Source organism: Equus przewalskii, chromosome 22 (assembly GCF_037783145.1).
Source record: "Equus przewalskii isolate Varuska chromosome 22, EquPr2, whole genome shotgun sequence".
Classification (NCBI taxonomy): Eukaryota; Metazoa; Chordata; class Mammalia; order Perissodactyla; family Equidae; genus Equus; species Equus przewalskii.
The window spans coordinates 38,701,083-38,723,320 of NC_091852.1; the positions used below are offsets into that span (position 1 = coordinate 38,701,083).

The 22,238-nt window shown below is 39.3% G+C and overlaps 1 protein-coding gene across 1 annotated transcript; it reads left to right on the plus strand.

Moving 5' to 3' along the window:
• Positions 1–3,334: 3,334 nt before the first annotated feature.
• LOC139078539 (interferon omega-2-like) lies at positions 3,335–3,922 on the plus strand. Its single transcript, XM_070590108.1, has one exon. It carries the CDS (start codon positions 3,335–3,337, stop codon positions 3,920–3,922), a length of 588 nt encoding a protein of 195 aa, XP_070446209.1.
• The last annotated feature ends 18,316 nt before the right edge of the window (positions 3,923–22,238 follow it).

The following is a 22,238-nucleotide window of genomic DNA, read 5'->3' on the forward strand; positions in this document are numbered from 1 at the left end:
GGTGTCAGGAGCGAGTGTGAACGTGGCCATGCCTCCACTCTGCCTGCCAGCAGATTCCTGCGCTGCAGCCATCAGTGCCCCCGACTTCCAGCGTCCGGCACTGAAACACAGTAAAGACGAGGAGCCCCGCCCACGTATGTACGCCCAAGGACCTAGGAAAGAACCCGGGAGCTCATCTGTGCCTCTCTTTAGGCCGTTCCACGTCTCATTCCACTAGGAGGCTGTACCAGACGCAGGACTCTTGCTCAAAAAATCTAAGCAGACGCATATCTAGAAACGTGAAGACGTTTAAAGTCAGCAACAGCTTGAGAACTTGGAAGGAGAACAGAGATGTGTAAAGCATCCACTGGAACAGTGGCAGGTCCTCAGAAGGTGGAACAATACAAATAGGCAGCAGTGAGTCAACTGTTTCTCCAGATCCTTCTGATTCAGAGGATGAGAAGATTGAAGTTGATGCTGAGAGCACAGAGTTCCCCTACGGCGACACGGCCAATTAGCAGTGTCCCCAGCATGGGTGACACTGATAACACAGCAGCCTGCAGAGTATTAGAAAGGACGAGGGTTACCCTAGTGCCAGCTGCACACTTCCATTTCAAGTGGCAGAAAAATCTACTCCCTTATACCTATTTAAAAGGGATTCTGTCTACTTTTCCTTAGAACTTGAAGTCAGTGAGTTCAATTGATTCATACCACACCCTGTTGCTATGCAAAACAATAGACACCAATCCTTTGGTCCTGAAGTGGAAGTCAGGGTTCTTTGTCTTCTCACTCTCCTTGCTCTACTGATTTCACGCTGTGGCTGCTTGTGGGTTCATAAATCTCATGTCCACTTCTATCCTTCACTTCTTTTAACAGATTACTTCCAGGAAAGTCATTCTCTTAAATCTCCTTAAGGTTTTGGATCTTTGGTACCTTCAGGATAATCCACCCCTCCAGATTTATATTTCTCTACAAACAGTTGTATAAACAAATATAATCCAAATAGGGTCATTGAGAAGATTAAGATTTTAGAACAGTGGCTGGTCCATGGTTAGCATGCAATAAATTTCAGTGTTATCATTTTTAAATATCATTATTATCCAGATTTAGAGCAGAATCTTTTAGCACCATCCAATTTCCTTTCTCATAATTCTAGATTTCTAGAGGCAATCTTTCCATTGTCCGAGTGGTTGATCAACTAGGTGGAGAGCTCAAGCAAGGGCTGATACCTCCTATCCTGCCAGACAGAGTTAGTGTTCTAGCAACTGAGGGTCTGGTTGCCAGTCTCTGTGAGCTGGTTGGTGAGACTTCCTTCTCTCCTCAGAGCTGATCACAAGTGGATTAAATGAAACAAACATCAGATGGCTGGTCTTGCAAAGCTGAAGGCAGGCCATTGACCCAGGAGTTGGTCTTTGAGCTTCTGGCAGAAGCGGCTATTGTCCTGCCTTTGTGTTGTTCAACATTGGCCCTCGTTCTTCCCCTCCGCCACACCCTGCCCCCCAACTTTGCTGCACTGAATTTTGCTAACTTAGAATATGTCATTTCATCAGCAGAAAAGTCACTTCTCTTTTTTCACTTTCATGACATTCAGAATTACGTTTGTTTAATTTTTTCCCACAAAGAACTGTCAAGTTTTGCTTTCTAGGAAAGTTGAAATGAGAAACAAAAAGTCTGAAGTCTTGAAAATCGTAGAGAAAAATAGCCCAGGCCCTTTGCCGTTCTTTCACTTCTCTTGTTCATGTTAACCTCGGGATGAAACAGAAAGAAATACAGCAGCAGGACGACAGACTGCCCAGGAAAGCACTATGTAAAAAATAAGTTATTGAAATAATTTTTGTTGTTTTCAAAATTTAAAATGAAATATCATGCATAAGTAAAGTAAAGAAGGCGTTTCTCTCTGACATAACAGTCTGGGCCTTACTGCCCTGCATTCTGAGCATGAGACAGAAATGGATGAGCAAAGAAGCCCAACAGTTGAATGAACAACAGACGATCACTAGCTTCCATAATGTAAGTTTCTACTCGAAGATGTCATCCTTCAATCCCCTGTGCCCAGCTCAGACATTTTGAGCATAACAAGTGTTCAATAGTTTAAGTAAAAAAGTTGAACAATAAAAGCTATAATTGGCAAAATAAAAATTATTTGCCTACTAAAGGTGAAATGATGACAATTTGGTAATTCCGCCACCTCCTTAGAGAAAACGAACTTTTACTCTCAGCACCTGAGGGCTGTTGACTCTTTTGATACCTGGGGCCTTCAGGTCAGGAGAAGAGGAGGTCACCACTGAGAATTCGGGTCCTTCACACACTCTAGGAGCCAGGGCCAGGGTCCTGGAAGATTGATTGTTCCACGAACAAAGAAACAAACCCCTCCTCAGTAGGGGAATTCTAAAGTCCTCAGGATGTGGTGAGCCTGTCCCCAGGGAGTGAGTCCAGGAGAGTTTGGGTTGAAGACACTGTCACTCCAGAGGAGAAGTGTTACTAGATGTGATAAATACCTTTTCAGTGAGGTGGTACTGAGAAAATACAATTACCTTGGAATTAGAATCTCCACACCTACATGCACCAGAAAAGGACCAGGATTCCTGCTGGGGGTATTGGCACAGCCTGAGGAGCACTACAGACTGGTTACAAAATGGCGGAAAGAAAGGGCAATATCTGTATCAGTCCGGACTTTGTGGACCCAGTGAAGTATAACCACGTGGACCTGCATGAATGTATTCTAGAAAGAAGAGAAACATTGGAGAAGCTCATTCACTTGTAATCATCAGGCACAGCTGTGAATAAAACAGTAAATAAAACCCGGTCATTTGTTCTAAAGAGCTTGTTTACCATATGTAGTCTGGTAAGTACCTAACAAAATGCAGAAACCTCTAGGGCTGAGGGAGACACTCTCCATATGTAAAGTAAGGAGGGTAAAATCATAGTCCAAAATCAAGGCCCAATATTGTCCTTAACACAGAGAAGAGCAATTTTGTATATTAAAAAATGCACGTGAGTATGTGTGTGTATGAGTGTTTACATATCTGCATACACTTCAGGCTTTAGGACAAAGAACTTTCTCATTTGATTGATGAGTATCCATTTGGATTGGCACATCTGAAGTTTACTGGGAAAATTAAACTTCTGTTGCAAAACTAACAGTTTAGATTGATGACGTCTTCTTAGACCACATGGAGAATACATAAATGAAAACAAAAAAAGGAAATAAAAGTGTAGAGAAATGTTTAGAAAGTGAAAATTACAGTGTTCCCTATTTAACGGCCATGCTTGGAAAGAATGTCATCAGAGAACCTCGGGTCCAAGGTTCAGAGACACCCAGCTCAGCCAGGCCAGCAGCACCCTCGTTTTCCCCATGGCCCTCCTGCCCTCTCTCTTGACGGCCCTGGTGGTGATCAGTTATGGCCCTGGTGGAGCTCTGGGCTGTGACCTGCCTCACAGCCACATCCTGGTTAGCAGGAAGAACTTCGTGCTTCTGGGCCAAATGAGCAGAATCTCCTCCACAGTCTGTCTGAAGGACAGAAAAGACTTCAGGTTCCCCCAGGACATGGCGGATGGCAGGCAGTTCCCAGAGGCCCAGGCCGCGTCTGTCCTCCACGAGATGCTCCAGCAGATCTTCAGCCTCTTCCACACAGAGCGCTCGTCTGCTGCCTGGAACACGACCCTCCTGGACGAACTCTGCACGGGACTCCTTCGGCAGCTGGAAGACCTGGACACCTGTTTGGAGCAGGAGATGGGAGAGGAAGAATCTGCCCTGGGAACTGTGCGCCCTACACTGGCCGTGAAGAGGTACTTCCGGGGGATCCATCTCTACCTGAAAGAGAAGAAATACAGTGACTGTGCCTGGGAGATTGTCCGAATGGAAATCATGAGATCCTTCTCTTCATCAGCAAACCTGCAGGGAAGATTAGGAATGAAGGATGGAGACCTGGGCTCACCTTGAAATGATTCTTCTTGACTACTGTGCCGTGTCACCCTTGCACCTGTCTTTGGTCATTTCGAAAGTCTATTTCTGCTTTAGTCACAGAACTTATTGAGTTAATTCAGCTAATACTTTGTCAGTTATATTAAGCAAGAATATTTTTAAAATATTTAGCTCCAGGGTCCCTAAGAGATGACTCCTTTGGTATTATTTATTTATTTATTTATTTATTTATTTATTTAATTTCCATTCCTTCTTACATCTATGATATTTATAATATTTAGAAATTATATATATAATTACGTGTTCATCTTTACATTGTATTAAATTTTGCAAAATATATTTACCTTTCCATGTTATTAAATCTGCATTTTGTTTTATTTATTAAATTCTTATTAAAGAAAACTTCTTCAATTTGTTTATTTTAAAATAAAAAGTCCAAACCATCATTTTGTACACAATATGGAGGCATAGAGGGTGAAATTTATTTACTCATGCATTCCATTCATATTATACATATAAATTGAGTATCTAAATGACAAATTGTCTAATTGCTGGCAAGAAATATAGGTGAATAAAGCAAATACACGTCCCGCTATGTCAAACTCTTGAGTCTTACAGTGAAGGAGACATAAAAACATCCTAATGTTTATTTTATTTCAATTAAATTAAAAACTGCAAAGAGAAGTACAGGAAAATGATGTTCTCACACCAGAAGTTTTAGGTACAAATGATGCTGGAAAGGAAAAACAATATTAGATGTCCTCTCCAAGGTGCCTGGGAGATATATAAGTGCAGAGGCCTTATCAGCAGTTGGGAATATGGGTCTAGAATTTACAAAAATGCCATGGGTGCAGGTACTAATTTGGGATTCCTTACTGTGTATCTGGGCAGGAGGGCATGGGATGGATGTGTCACCTATAATAGAGTGGACGATGAGGAGAGGACCTAAACTTAGTCCTGCAGACCCTCAACAGTTAAAGGTTGGGCAGAGGAGAGTCTGCAATGAGCCCTGAGGCTGAGTGGCCAGTGGAGTTAGGACACATGGAGACGGATAGCAGGGAGACTACTGAAGGGAAGAGTGTGTTTAAAAGACAGAGTGGTGCTTGCAGGGCAGGTGTGGACTGAAGTGTCCCAGTAGACCTGAAAACAGATGCCACTGGGGACCTGAGCAGGATCTGGGTTAGCAGAAATAATGGGACAGAAACCAGATGGGAGTAGGTTGAAAAAGAAACACAAGAACGAGAAGTAGGGATACTGTGCAGAGAAAATTATCTTTGTAAGTGTGCTTGTGAAGTGGAAGAGAGAAAGAAGGTGGTCCCTGGAGGAGATTGTGGGTTAACATGCCCATGCGTATTTTTTCTTCGTGTTTTCTGAGAATCATTTTCAAAGAATGGATGAATTGGCACAAAATGTATGAATATTTTTAATATTTGACTTATTTGATTTCTATTACTTATTTAGATATTTCACATAATATATTGCTTATTTGGCTAAAAAGTAATTTATCATTGTTCTAATTAATATCACTTTGTAGTGATTTCAGTGTTAACATATTTGCTTGCTCATTTCAGTTATCTTTTCAATCAAGTTTCATTTTCTTGTATCAGTTACTTCATTTACTCTAGTTTTATGTAGGTCATTTAAATTATTTATTTATAATTTTATAATTTCTAATCATTGACGTAAACGTTTTCTATAAATTATAGCCATATTCTTTTGATGGACACTTGTTTTTAATTTCCCCTGTGTACGAAGAGCTGGACAGTTCCTTGCCTATTTCTCCAGGAGCTGTTGAGGACAGAGAACCATCCTCCTCCTAGTACATTCCTTTTTTGATTTTATACATATTCAGTTCCCTTTCTTGTTAACCTGTTTTTACATTAAATTCAATATTCCATTAGCAGATTTTTTCTAATCTATGATATGAGGTGAGAATCTAAATTGCTTTCTGTTAGAGTGCCAGAGAATTTTCCCAGAATATTTTATTGAAATGTTATTTCTTTCCTTATAACAAAGGATACATCTATACCAGAAATCTAATTAATTCTGATAATACAGCTATTTTTGAGATGATTTTCTTTATCTATATGATCACTGCATTTACTCGTGGCTACACTCATGTTACTATGGATACTTTAAAACTCATTTAATGCTTCTGATTGAGGTGGTTTAGGTAAAGAAGTCCTTTCTATTTTTTTAATATTATTGCTTGCATTACTTCCTGATTAACTTTAGAATTGTTCTAAGGACAAGAGCATTGGCTTCATGAAAAGCATAAACATTTGTGAATACCCAGATGACTAATTATACCAAGGAATGAGCCCTCCAATAAAAATGAATGAAAGAAATTGGATCAGAGAATCTTTTTCCCAAAACTGAAGGCAAAGAACAATTATTAAGTAATATGTAGGAAAAATTACAATACTAGCCACAAAAAAAAAAAAAAGACCAGGGAGCAAGAGAGTTTAGTGATTGCATAAATTCAAATTTAAGAAATGTTGACAGAAATCGGTAATATAAAACTTAGGGAATCCTCCATAACTCACAATATAGTATTTGGTATTGACCCACCCATTCTGCCCTTTGGTGTACATACATATGCATAATTTTACTTTCCATTCATTTTGTTGTATTTAATGTGAAAAACTTCTCCTAGCTAGCTCTGTACTGTCACCTTGCCCTGAAAATCTCCGTAGTCATATCCTGTTTAATACCCAGAAGTTATTAACTTGCATGTTCCAAAGTATTGGAGAACCAAGAAGCAGTGGGGCAATGCATAGCTGGGGATGAATGAGCTTCTGCCCCGCTGAGCTGCCAGCTCACCCTGCACAGGTCCTGTCCAGGCTCTGAACTGCAGCTGCCCAAGATATGCGGTCAGCTGGAGAAGAGGACGAGGGGAGATAGGGTCATGGCTGTGGCGGCCATGAGCTTCTGCAGGAGATCACGGTGCAGTGTTAGTGGGAGGCAGCTGAGTTTTGTTGGGCTGCAGGAGCGTGAGTGGGAACATAGCCACACCTCTACCCTCCCCACCTGCCACACCCTCCTCTGCAGAGGTCAGGGTGCCACTGATGTCCAGCCAGGCACAGAAACTCAGTAAACAGAGGGAGCTGCAGCACCGATACGGCCCACATGTCTGTACCAAACAAGCTAGTAAAGAATCCCGTGGCTCATAGCACCTACGTTTAGGTGCTTATGAGTTCTGATTCCACTAGGAGGAGACTGCACCTTTCACATGATGCCCAATGCTCAATAAACAAAGCATCAAGAACTATGAGAAAGTTGTAAGAGCCAGCAGCAGCTCAAGAATTTGAAATGTAAGAGACTTGGCAAATTCTGGTATATCCAGCTCTTGAATGCAGATTAAACAGGAGATGTCAAGTTGGTTACGTTAAAGTTACAAATGTGTTGTTTGGCCAAGTTGGAGGTCTGCTGGTCTGTCCTGTGGAGGATCATGGTAAGCTGCTATATTTATGGTTCTCTGCCTCCAGCTACATTTTAAGGTGAGTTGCAGGATGGCTGATTGGAGGAGGCAGCTGGAACCTGAGATCAGAAATTCAATGAAGGTAGAAAATAAACACTTCATATAATGCAAAATGTATACACCACCCAAATTCAGTTTTTAGAAAACGCTGCTGGTCAAACATAGAAGGAAACATCCTCAGGATGATGAGACTAATTTGTAACAGGTATAAGGAAAGTGATGACCAAATCAACTGCACTGAAAAATGTCTGTCTCAAGGGAATGTCGCCTGCTATGACCGGGACAAATGGGAATTGGAGAGAAAGAACTTATTGTTTCTTTATGTAATACTGTCCTGGAGAAAGGATGCTCAGATTCTCAGCAATATCTCTGATTCTTGTGGACAGTGATATTCCCAGAATTGGTAAAAAGCTCAGAGTGTGGAGTCAGAGAACCAGAATTCCAAAATGAGGCCCAGAACTTCAGAAAATTATTTAATCTCCCTGTGGCCCTGTTTTCTTCTCTATTCCAGGAGGATAATGAAAGAACCAACATCAGCCTGGTTTGTTAGCAGATATAAAGATCAGAGAAACTCGAGAGTCAAAGACCATAAAGGAATAGAGCAACACATTTTAAGATGTTAATTTAAAAAAGTCTGTCCAGCCAAGCATCATAAAAAATTTAAATCACATGGGATTGAAAAATTTTATAATGTATAATAGAGTATTAATATTTTCAATATAGAAAAAGATCAAGAAAAGTTTAAGAATGCCATAAAAATCTGAGCAAAAGAATATAAAGAGGCAATTTACAGAAGCAGAAATAACTGAGAGGATAATATACATATGCCAAATCATCAGCCTCTCTAGTGATTGTGGATTTTTAAAATAAATGAAATTTCAAATGAAAAATCTGATAAACAACAGCAACAAAAAGATTGCTTAGTGATGGGTAGGGTACAAATGCATCCTCATGCAGAATTGGTAGAGGCGCAAAATTTTCAAACGTTATTGGTGCTTAGTTTTGTAGCCTCTATCTAAATCACCAGACCCAGCAAACATAGTAGAGGTGTTTATCTTACAGAAATACTAAGTGAATGCTCAAATTGTTTCATTGTGAAGCATTATTTATATGAAAAGTAATTGAAGTCAACTTAATATGCCATTACAGGTGAATAGTTAAGTAAACTATGATTCCTTCACATTATATTGTGCAGCCACATTAAATTAAATGAGGTAGATCAATGCTCACCAGCAGCCAAGGGTGTTCCTGACATTATCAGTGTTTTCTTGAGTGAAAAAGCAAGTTAACGAATAAGAATGATCACATTGGTGAAACTGATATCCAATTATTCCTAAAGATTAGGATTTGAGGAAATAAGAAGTAGAAATGGGATTATTTGATGTCTTGCTTTCTGGAACCTAAATATCTCTTTATTTACTTCTAAGAATTAGCTATGTATTTAAAATTGATGTTTTACGTTGTTTCCAACATTTCTATTAGATTGAAGCAAAGGATGTTCATCTTAGCTCAGTGGCCCACATGTTGAAAGTGGAAATGGGCACTGTCTTTGTACCACGAGGAGAAGATGTGGGGCGAGATGGTTTACTGGACTCTTTAAAAGGTAGAACGGACGGCACTGACCACTTAAAACCTTAGGTAGCAGTCAGAATGTTCTACCAATACAGAAAAGAGAGAATGCTAGTGAATGTTTCTCCTTTAATAAATAAAAACTTTGAGATAACTTTATATAAAAGTAATGTTTTGAATCTTGGAAGTTCATTGCCTCTTTAACATATGAGTTTTCTTAGTAGTATAAATGAATAAAAAGCATGTCTTGATTTTTTGTTCAGACTCTTCTAGGTCTTGGAGTTGTTTCTGCTCCTCTTGACAGTGATTTGTTTCCATTTTAGAGCCTGAGTTTGCATCACAAAAGAGTCCTCTGATTCAATATCCTGCTCCAAATTTACCTTTAGCTGTTCCATCAGCTAAGAAATCCTCCATGGGTCTCTATTCCAATCAGTAGGGAACTCATGGATGAAAATAACATGGAGGGTCTGCTGTGTGCCGTATGGAAGTGACACACTGAACAAGGTCTTCTGGTACAGGCTTAGCAAAGATCTCCTACCTGCAGAGAATATAAACCTAAATCGTAAGTTTTGACATATATATCTCTCCATAAAACCATCACAACAATCAATGTAATGAAGATAACTGTCACTCCCCTCCAAAATTTCTTCATGCACCTTTGTCATCCCTTCTTCTGTCCCTCTCCAACATGCCCCCAGCCCCCATCAGCCAGCCATTTCCGTCCCCATAGAGAAGTATGCATTTCCTAGAATTTTGTGTAAATGGGATAATACCATATGTATTCTTTTTCTTCTTTCATTTCAGCTTCAAAAATTTAAGATTCATTCATACTTTGTCATGCTTCAATAGTTGATTCCTTTTGTTGTTGATAACCTTCCATTTTATGGATATATGATAATTTATCATTTCACTTGTCGTTTGACAGTTTTTTTCAGTGTCTTGTAGTGCAAATGAAGCTTCTCTGAACCTTTGAGTGTAAGTCTTTATGAGGACGTATGCTTTCATCTCTCTTAGGTACATATCTAAGAGTGGAATGGCTAAATCATATGGAAAGTATATGTTTTATATTTTAGGAAACTACCAAACCATTTTCCAAAGTGGTTGTACCATTTGACATTCTCACCAGCAAAGGAGACTTGCAATTACACCACATCCTCTCCAGCACTAGTTACGGACAATCTTTTTAGTTTTAACAGTCCCCATAGACAGGAAGCAGTATTTAATTGTGCTTTCAATTTGCATTTCCCTAATGACTAATGATGTTGAGCATCTTTTCATGTCTTTATTTGACATTCACATGTCTTCTTTGGTAAAATATCTGTACAAATCTGTCCAAAAATTTTTTACAGAGAAAGATTTAAAGGATTTAAAGAACTTCCATTCTTCAGTTCCAACTTTTGTCTGAGTCATGATGTGACTCAGGTCACAGGCTAGACAAGAGGCACATCTTTCTTTTCTTTTCTTTTTTTTAATACTTTTTGGTGAGGAAGATTGGCCATGAGCTAACATCTGTTGCCAATCTTCTTCTTTTTTTTCTCCCCAAAGCCTCAATACGCAGTTGTATATCCTATTTTTAGGTTATTCTAGTTCTTCTATGTGGCATGGCTTGAGGAGCAGTGCATAGGTCTGTGCCTGGGATCCCAAATGACAAAGCCCTGGCCGCCAATGCAGAGCCTCCGGACTTAGTCACTTGGCCACAGGGCCAGCCCCAAGAGGCACATCTTACTGTTCCTCCAACAAAAAATGAGTGTTTCCCATCTGTTGTTCCTGCAGAATCTGACATTAGGTACCCTGAGATGCTGGGGGATGCTGGCCAGCTCTAGAGAGCCAGCCCCATGCTGTCTGCCCTGAGATGTCTCTGCAGCATCTTCAGCCCACGATGTTTGGGATGAGACCCTCTTGGAGAAATTCCACACTGGACTTCATCGGTAGCTGAAACAGCTGGAGATGTATTTGGGACAAGAGAGAGTTTTAGAAGAGAATTTGATGGAAGTGACTGTCTGTGAAGAGTTACTTTCAAGATATTAGCCTTTCCCTGAAGAAGGAAGGATACAAACCCTGTGTTTAAGAAATTGTCACAGTGGAAATCAGCAGGTTCCTTCTCTCTGTAACAAACTGGTACAAAAAAAAAATAAGGAAAAAAGGAAGAGAACCAGGCTGTCACAAAACGGTGACCACATGATTCTTATGAAGCCCAAGTAGTCATGCATTTTCGAAGTTGCTTTATCAACTGAAAACTGAAGCCTAGAATCAACATTGGTGACTTTAAAAGCAGAGAAATATGGATTATGTTCAATGATCAGCATGACAGGTTTAAATTTGTTTTTACGTATTTATTTTTTACATAGTATTTTTTTAAAGAATAAAATGTTCCTTTTATAATGTATAATTTTATTTTATAAAAATACATGTAATTTCTCAAAAATTGTGTTCATGTGTTCAATTTTTACGTCTAAATCAATGGACACACAGACTGTAGGACCGTAGGTGTTTTTCCATGTGAGATCTACACCGGAAACAAGGAATACCTGTACTTCCCAGACTGATTCTGGGGTTGAATCTCAGGGAAGTGTCTTCATTCAGGACCAATGGCCACATTAAGTTCTTGGGATGAGGGAGCATCTCCAGGCACGTGTCATAAACTCTATATCAAAATATTCTGGCTCTAAGAGAGCTTCAGTCTGTTATCGTCTCTATTTGGTAATAAAAATTGAACTTGCTTAAAGGCAAAAATAGATGGTTTATTTTGGCAACCCAAAGTATGTTAACACCAACTGAGAAGCTTCACTCACACCAGAGATGACGTAGCACAGACTGGACCTTCTCCTGTCACACTCTGAAAGCTTGGAGAACAGGTGCTGACTATTAGGAAACCTATCAGACTCATCTTAGGCATCTACAAGCAGGCCTTAAAAGTATGTCAATTCATCTGCAGTGCTTTATCACTGCCACACGCACATAAAAATACAAAAAGGGCAAAATCTTATTAAGCAGCAGCAGAAACAGAAATTATTAACATGGGAGAATTCACTCACTGTCTTTCTTACCTCAGGGACTCTCTCTAAAGAAACTCCTGAAGTCGTCTGAGTCTTTGTCGTGTGTGCTCAGAATAATGCATTACAGGGAAAGAGAAGCAGATCCGGAAAGGACCTAAAACAAGCAATGGAGCTTTCATATTGGACTGGAGGGAACATTTTGGGCAAAGAGTTGGGAAGAATGGATCCAGAAAAGTGCTGGTGTGCTCACACATGCCCCAGATAGGGGACCCAGCCCCCAAGAGTGAAGAACTCTCTTTCTGTCCTTTTCCTTGAACGAAAATAAAGTGGATTCCCCAGGTTGTTGTTGATTCTTACAAACTAGAGGCTATTTCTTGAAGCACAGTTTATAATTATTATCTGGAGGGAGGTGCGTGTATGTGAACAGAGAGGATGACAGGAAAAGTGGAAGAAACTTTAAGCCTGTTGTGAAGAAGTAAAATTTGCATGGACCGTGAAACTATGGGTTAACATTGAGTTTTCTAACATTAAAATTCACAGCGAGTGAGAGAAAATTTCTTACTGATGACTCGACTTTGACTTAAAGAATATTTTGATTTCTGAGTATTACACTTTCCCACTTAATAAGAAAAAGTAGATGAGTCGATAGTAAATATAACCCTCCTCCCTCAGCCTCCTTGTCCATACCCCCTAAGCCGTTGACTGGCCCTTGGCTGAAATACGTCAAAGAATGATAAGCTCTCACTTTTATGGTAACAAGTCCAGGGACATGGACCAGTAAAGGGCTGGACATGCTTTTATAGACAAGAAGTGGCAAAGGAGAGGGCAGAGCTTGAGTCATAGACCTGGGGAGCTCCCATTCACTGTGTATCCATCCTGTTCTGATATTGCCTCTTAACTAAACTTATTCCTTTGATTATATCTATATAAGAAGGATGGAAATACGTGTAGGTAAGTTGTAGTTTTGGATGCATCATTAAACAGCACATCCATCTTAAGCGGGAAATGCTTAGTGTAGGAGAATATCCTGCAGGGAGGATAGGCGGGAGCATGGGGGGATGCAGTCAATGCCACTTGACTGTTCATGTGGTCCACAAATAACCTTGCTTGAAACACTTGTGAGTACTAGGAGAATTTAGGTTAGCTGGTCCAGAAGCCATTCTGTATCATTCATACATGGGTGCCTGTGTGTGTGTTTGTGGGGGTTCATATTTATGTGCCTTTGTTCGTGCGTGTGTGTGTTCTTGTGTGTGTATGCAAGTGTTTTCCTGAATTCGGTGAAAGCTATTGGGCTACAGAAGCAAAAATCCTAGTCCTTATCATGTAATAGGGTATAAAAAGCATTTAGAATATTAAAACTTGTCAGCTTTATTTAGCTGTGGTTATGTTGCATGTTCCATTTTTTCTGCCTTTAAAAATGTTACTCTCTTAAAGCTTGAAGATAACGCACTCTGCTCAGAAAATGGCATGGGGAAGCCATTGTTAAACGGTATTGTTGGTTCTGAATGCTTAAAATCAAGTTGAAATGTTGCAGGTTTGAAAACTTTTGAATGAGAAAATGGACTAAACAACGTAAATCTGAAATATAATACGATTAAAACATTTCTGCTCTGATTATTTGATGATGTAGATACATCATTTTTTCCATAGTGTTTTATTTATTTTTGGCTTGTTTTCTTTCTAAGGGGAAAATTTCATAAAGATTCTACCTTAACGCTATTTTCCTGGAAAGTATCTAAACTGGATTTTCAATTTGAACCAGTAGAGGGCAGAAGAACATTAGTTACTAGAATGCGTTTACTCAATGTATCAACGGTAAGAAAGTAACTCTAGATATTCATGTCTTAGTACATTTGGTTAAGCAACATAACACCATGCTATGGTCATCCTTAATGAACATAGCTAAGGCTTTTGTTTTTTACCAGCAGTCAGTCATTCAAATATGCTCCTTAGCGAAGGAAAACCAGAGGACAAAGTTATTAAAATCAGGATGGAAAAAATTCCCTTAAAAAACAATTATATTGGACTGTCTGATGTGGTCAGATTAGATAGAAAATAATAACACAGGCACCGGCCCCATGGCTGAGTGGTTAAGTTCACACACTCCACTCTGGCGGCCCAGGGTTTCACCGGTTCGAATCCTGGGCACGGACATGGCACTGTTTATCAGGCTATGCTGAGGCAGCATCCCACATGCCACAACTAGAAGGACCTACAACTAAAAATACGCAACTATGTACTGGGGGGCTTTGGGGAGAAAAAGGAAGAGTAAAATCTTAAAAAAAAAAAAAGAAAAGAAGAACACAGAACTGGTATTCGGCTGACATTACCATTTTAAAGCCCATCTTTTCCCCTCTGTTTTGCATTATTTACTTGTTTTAGATTCCCATGAATATATTTGCTATTTAAATAAAATGACACTGAAGATTTTTTGTACAAATTGTTTTCAAGTTAGTTACAATCGATAATGTGATCAGTAACATGGATTTTAATTTTTTTTGTGAGGAAGATTAGCCCTGAGCTAACATCCGTGCCCATCTTCCTCTACTTTATATGTGGGATGCCTGCCACAGTATGGCTTGACAAGTGGCCTGTAGATCCACACCCGGGATCTGAACCGGCGAACCGGGGTCCCCGAAGCACAACGTGCGAACTTAACCACTGAGCCACCGGCCAGCCCCAGTAACATGGATTTTTGATCTACCTACCTGGAACAATTCAAAACAACCTATTCATCAGTATTTAACATGAGAAAACTAAACTGGCATCTCAAATATTTTGATGTGATATTTGTAAAAAAAGACATAATATACATCATAACTTTAAAGATTCCAAATTAATGAGAAATAAACAAATACATGCAAATAATATCAAGCATGTTTCTTGCAAGCAAGAGAATATTCTGTTAAACCAGAATATTATTTATAAAAATTAGGTAAAAGGCAACTATGCCTATTTTCCCCTCTAGTATTTAATATTGCAGTGGAACAATAAACTAAAAAGTTGTAAAACAAACAAGAGGAGTCAAAATTATTGTAATATGTAGATAATGTGGTTCCTTCAGGTACAAGTGCAACTCCCTTTGTGCCCTCCTAACAAGTGTCCCACCATAAACCTAACCACTCTCGCGTCCTCTGTCACCACAGACTGGTTTTGCCAGTTTCTGAACTTCCTGTAAATGAAAACACACTTCAGGTACTTTTGAATATCTAGCTTTTCAATCAGTAATATGTCTGTGAAATGATCCTTATTGTTTCTTGTATCAATAGCTCATTATTTTCATTGGTATGTATTGTTTTGTTTTTTTGTTTTGGTGAGGAAGATTGCTGCTGAGCTAACATCTGTGCCAATCTTCTTCCATTTTGTATGTGGCACGCTGCCATGGCATGGCTTGATGAGTGATGTGTAGGTCCAAGCCCGGGATCCGAACCCACTAACCCCAGGCCACCAAAGCAAAGCATGCAGAACTTTAACCACTATGCCAATGGGCTGGCCCCTGTACTGTTGTTTTTTGAATAGATCAAAATACATGTGTCAATTCTAGTATTAATGTACTTTTTCTTTATTTCTTTGGCATAGGTGGGGGCTACTATGATTAAACCTTCTGTGAGCATGCTTGGACGTTTCTTTTGGTGGACCTAAGCAACAATTTCTTTTGGATATATACCCAGGAGTAGAATGGCTTTGTCATGGGGTTTGTGTGTACATGTTTACCTTTATAGACACTGCCAAACCTTTTCCAAAAATTTTAATAATTTACACTCCCATTGTCACCAAATGTATGTCAGTCTTTTTAGTTTTTTAGTTTAATCTTTTTAGTTTTAGCCATTCTTGTGCGTGTGTTATGGAATGACACTTTGGTTTTAATTTGCATCCCATGAGCAGTAATGATGTTGAACACTTTTTTTCAAGGTTTACTGATCATTTGGATATCCTCTTTTGTGAGGTATCTGTTCAAATTTTTGACTGCTTTTAACTGGACTCTTTCTCATTGACACTAAAATACGTATCTTAAAATATATGCAAGAAAGCTACAGATGTAAATAGGCTGAAGAGGCAAGTGAGTTCATAACCTCCTGAATCTCTCACCCTGGTTAGTCTGACAGCATCACAGTGGACTTTGGTACCCCGTGAGACCCTCTGATCCAGCCAAAATGCCTCCTTAGTAGAGCTTTGCTTTAGATTCATACTCCCTGCCTGTAGGTGGGAGATCTTGGCTAATTCTGTACAAGAATTCTCAATGTCTTTCTTCCATACATTGCGTCCCAGAAGTTCTTCCTTCATGTTAATTTCATCAGAGCCTCCCTTCTGATAGGGATAGAGACAGATGCAGAGATTTCTGCTATAACTTATTCAGCAATTGCTGGATCAACTAAAAATAGGTTTGGAACAGGATACTGAGTTAGAGTAGTCCTTTTTAAGTGCAAATATTTGCTCTAAAGAGAAAATAAGTCAATACCAAGAGGTGCAGAAACATAGATCCAAGATCTAGAATAGTGCTGAAGAGAAAAATCAGGATGGGCTTTATTCATTCATAAACCATTATGAAAAACCATACAGTAAAGACGATGCCAGTCAGCATCCAGGAATCAGAACTTAGAGTTAAAGCAATATTTTTATTCATTAAATGACAAATCACTAAAATTCTCTTATTTGTGTATTAGCAGGAAAATAAGATTGTTATCCAAAATTCCATCTGTTCCACCTTCAGCTTTCAATAGCGTCCAGTGTCGTGGTCCCTCCACACTGTCTCTGAGGATACAAAGGAGGAGTCATCTTCCAGTACCCACCACAGAGAGACTTCACTAAGACAAGCTCCTTTTCCTTCAGAAAAATAGAAATACTGGACACAATTTAAAAGAGTCCATTTTAAACACATAGCTAAGAAGAAAAAAAAAAGGTAAAGATACCCAGTTTCCAAAAACTAAAAGGGAGTTTAAAGATCTCATTTCTACCCTCCATCTCCTCAAATCCTCCTCTTCAGGAATAGTGAGACATCAGTTTTCACCAGTGTAACCATTCTTACTCCTTAACTTGCTTTTTCACTCAACAACACTCAATGTATTTCGGACAAGCTCGGATGCAGGTGAACATTCTTTACCTAAATGAATTTAATGGCTGTATAGTATCCTGTAATATGAAGGGACCATTGTTTACTTAACCCGTCCTCTATAACAGTGCACTAATTAAACTACAGTTATCCTTTATATAAATAAAGCTGCAATAAGTAAATTTGTGTACACATTTGGGCAGGTATACGGACAGAGTATTTCCGTAATATAACTACCTAGGACTGTATTTGCTGGGTCCAGTGGTTTAAAAATTTTGGTAGATTTTACAAAATTAACCACTGGTGTTTGAAAACGTTACACTTCAGCTGTGTATGTGTGTGTGCTCTTACCCCACTATCACCAAGTCATCTCGTTGTTTATCAGATTTTTCACTTATATGAAAAATCCATGATCACTAGGAAGGCTGATTATTAGGCATATGTACATTATCTAGTTGTAGCTATTTCTGCTTTTGTAAATTGACTTTGTATTCTTGCTCATATTGCTATTGGGTTATTAAACTTTTTTGAGCTCTTTTATATTGAAAATATTAATACTCAATTATATGTTTAAGATTATTTCCTTATGTATTTAAATTTTCTTGATAGTTCTTTACTTGACAGACTTGTTAAAAATTCATGTATTATAATGTGTTGTTGTTTTCATTTCTGGGCTTGGGTCTCACATCACTCAGGAATAGCTTTCCCATTTGAGGGTTTTAAAACTTTTTACATACACATTTTTCTAACATTTAATAGGTCTGTTTTTGTTTCATATATTTATAACCATAGCCGTTCAGTGATTTAGTGACTTTTATTACCCTCACTTAACAGCTGGATGGACTGAGACCTAGAGAGACAGAGTAACATGCTCATGGCCATAAAGTATGGCAAAGCCGGTATTGAAACCCAGGCGATATGCCTTCAAAGCCCACTCTCTTATTTCCTCTTATTCCTTATACATCATATTTCATTTTGTGTATTGTGGGAGATTTGGAATCTAAGTTTTTCCCCCAGATAGCCTATTTTCCCAACAACATTTATTGAATCAGTCAACCTTTCCCCTTTGTTTCAAAAACAATCATTACTCAATCATCAGTTCTCATATATACATAAGTATATGCCAGGGATCTTAAAGCAATTTTATTTGTATATTTTTGTGCCAGTATACACTTTAAAAAGTCGTATTTTTAAAGTTATCTTTCTCTTTAAATAAACAGTTATATATGTCCCTACATAAAATATGCTTTTGCAAGGGCATATGAAAATACAATTCAAGTTGTTTTTGGAATCCATCTTTCCCAGGCTTTTCCATCTGGATTCTGCTCACCCCGTCCTGCACCCTATTCCTCCATGCCCTGCATGGCAGAACCCCTCACAATATTTCCCCCTTACCCCTCTCTTTCTAAATGCCCAGAAATGCTCTTCAAACCATCTCTGACGCACAGAGAGTTGCCCTTTTTTGGTCCCTGCCACTGTTTCGCTAGATCCATTCTTCTACCCATCTCCTAATTGCTTTCTTCCTTTCTATTACAAATATTGCTCTATATTTTTCTGGAGATCATTCCATTTCTGCATCACTGTCTACACTTTTTATATACATCTAATGCAGCATGGTAAAAGAGTCCTAAACCAAGCAGAGATGCACAATCTTCCTTAGAGGATACCTAAGAGGGAAAGGCTGTAAAGACTCATTCGTTTTTTATTCTGCTCCTGTTAATATTTCAATGCACATGAATTTGTATACAGCTTGTATCACATATTTAAATAAACAAGTAAAATGAGGACTTGGAGCTGATGAGGGAGGAGGCTATAGGAGGTCTACTGATGATTCTGACTCGCAGCTGCCATTGAATGGTGATGCTCAGGGTGCTTGAGGTGATTCTGGCAGTTGTTCTGGAAGGCAGGATCCTGGTCCCATTCTCTTCAGAGGACGTGGCCTGTGCCCCCATTTACGGTTTGATCTCTACTCTTAACAGATCCTGTGAATGCCATTTTCAGTAGTACTTCATGATTAAGTGTGGGTAGCAGAGAAAGTCAACATTCACCCCTACATGGAGAGACCTTGAGTATCCTTCTTTACTTCTAATTTTCCTTAAATTTTCATCGCTTTTTTTTTCTGAGGAAGATTTGCCCTGAGCTAACATCTGTTGCCAATCTTCCTCTATTTTGTGTGTGAGTCGCCACCACAGCATGGCTGCCAACAAGTGGTGTAGGTCTGCGTCCAGGAACTGAACCCAGGCCACTGAAGCAGAGCACACTGAACTTAACCACTAGGCCAGGGGGGTGGCCCCTTAGCAAGTTTTTTAATGAAAAGAAAGCCTCACCTCATTTCCACACTGACATCCTCCCAGAGACTGTATTCTTTTGCTTTTGTATTGAGGCTTATTCCTTGGAAGATTCTCTTAATTTCCAGGCTTGGTTCCTCACTGTTCAGGAGGGAGGGGTCTCTTCTTCCCCCTTTCCCGCCCCTAATACATCTCCAGTTGTCCACCTGCTGCTGAGGCCCAGTGAGGAATTTCCCCATCTGGGTCTCATCCCAAATAGCCCAAGACCCTCTGTGCTGCAAGGCTGAAAATCTGCTGGTGTGCGCATGGACACAGTGGCCTGGCCTTTTGTCAGTGGCTGGCTGTCTTCCATCAGCCTCTGAGGGCATCTGAAGTCTTTCCTATTCTCCAGGCATGACAGAAGCAAAATTCTCATTTGGTACAGAAGCTTTGAGATCTCTTTCTTGACCAGATTATAACCCTGAGTCCAAGCCCGGCCCAGCGAGCAAGTAGGGCTGGAGCAGAGTTAGGACTGCAGTTAGGGGTATATCTATTTCTTCAAAACATGTTTTTATTAGGTATGGGTTTTAGTTTACTGGATGTATATCCAGGATGTGATATCATCTGAATTGTCTAAACATGTTTATATATTTTCTATTTTTTCTTATGTCCTGAAGATGCCTAGCTTGGGCCTAAGTGGTACTGCTCTTAGATTCATACCAGTGTGAGCTTGTGTTGGGAGTCTTAGTTGCATATGATGACAAGGAATATCCTAAGAAGAGCCCATCCTGAGGAAGAAGAGAGTTATATCTACAACCTCATCTAATCACAATAACTCTGCTTGGGAGCAGAAGGTCAGCTTTGATAAAGCCATGTGGTATAACACCAGGATCACCCTTGGCCCAACCCTTACAACCATGTACCTGAATGCTGTGAAAGAGAAGAACAACTCGTAGTTTTTGTTTGTTTTCATTTAATTTTTTCATATTTATTTTTTTTCTTTTTACCTTTTGAACCCCTCCACCCATTTCTCCTACCCCCACCCTTCACTTCCGGCAACCACCGATCTGTTCTCTGTATCTATGAGCTTGCTTTTTTTTTTTTTTAGATCTTTTTATTTATTTTTATTTTTAATATGTCTGGCATTCGTTGCATAAGACAGTACATAACAATCTGAGAGAGATGCTTTAGGGAAGAAATCTTTCTTCTGGAAATTTACTCTCTGCCCCATGTATGTATAATGTCACACAGAGTTTTTGATGTCCAAGACCTCAGATATGGACCCAAGTTCCCTAAGGAACTTTGTGCCTAGAACTTATAGCATAAACCTGTTGGTGGAATCTCTAACACTCTTTTTCCACAGGACTCTTGAACTTACATCTTTGAGAAAATTTCCATGTAGAGTGCTACAACTGAAACTCTGAACTGTCCAAATTCCTCTCCTGGCCCTTCTAATTTCAACCCATAGTAGAAATACACTTAACCAGAGGCATTTGGGGGATATTTTGTTACTTTATTTATTTGAGCTCCTGAACCCTATCCCGCCAGCAAAGAATGTGTCCTCTTTCCCCTCCTCCGCTACTAGACACAAATGGGTCCTTTAAGGTATTTTTCCTATAATCCCATAATTTGCTCTGGGAATATCCTTACTTCCTTCTAGTCCCACCCAGCCTCTTTCTCCTCCACTTATCCCTCCCTCATAAGAAGTGAGAATAGATTAGGAGCTGCTACTAAAAAAACGTCTGCGCTACTGAATAATACACCAGATAACAATTCAATTCTTAAGGCTCTCAAATTAACTCCATTTTTATCAGATTGATAACCACCTTCTTCATCTGACATGAACAGAAATGAATTTCTGTTATTTGGAATAATTAAATTTCTCCCCCACGGATCTCTGCCTTATTTAGTACAGGGTATATATTGAAACTTAACTTGGAATAAATTTCACTAAAACAGTGTGCACTTAGCTTTCTTATGTAGAAAAAATTACATGATTTATGGGTCAAGGGAGCCCTACTCTTTGGTCTACTCAAACCTCACTCCACTGTCCCAAGAAGTACACATCTCCACCTTCAGTGACGAAAACTTGGTTGAACAGGTTTCCACAATTCAAAGAAGCTGGGATTCTTCTTGCACTGAAAGTAAATCCATGGACTGTTTCTGTGTTATGATTTCTTCTTTGCAAACTTGCAATGTGACTCTGGCTACTTACCTCTAAACACTCACTACATGCTGGCTATCTTCTCCAAACCCATAATGTTTCAAGCATACAATCCAAAGGAATGAGGAAAAGTGCCATCAAGTCTTTACTAAAATCTAGTAGAAAAACCAATCCAGTGGCCACTCATTTTGGACAATAACAAGATAAGCGGTCTTTTGAATATAACAGTAGGAAGAGTGTTACAGTTTGTAGAATTATAAAATCGAGCCATTTAGACTATTTGCATGTATCATTTTCATAATCTTTCCAATATATTGTTTTTAATAAACTGAACCAAAAATAGATCCTATTGAAACCACCCAAGTTGGTGCCAGGGGTTTCTACATAACTTGGCAGTTGAAAGCATGACTAACCATCATCAGGCTGAGAGGAACCAAAGGCCCATAAAGAGTGGGCTCAGGAAAGGATTTTCTAAGATGACCAGAACAACCAGAAGAGAGGCTCCCACTTGGACTTCTGCCCTACACATCCTTATTTTATTGCGCCCTTACCATACAGGAATAAAAACCACCCTTTCATCAGAGAAAGATAGATGCTTTGAGTTTTACTCCAAGATGTAGCTTTTCCAAATGGTCCATCTGGGAAGAATAAACTGAAAAACAAAAATAGGAACTTAACCTCTTAGTAGACATATCTAAACAAGACTTCCTCGTCTACATGTAGAAGTGACCATGACAATATGGTAATGATATAGCCCTTCTTTCTTTTAATGCTGGATTTTTTTTTTTGAGGAAGATTAGCCCTGAG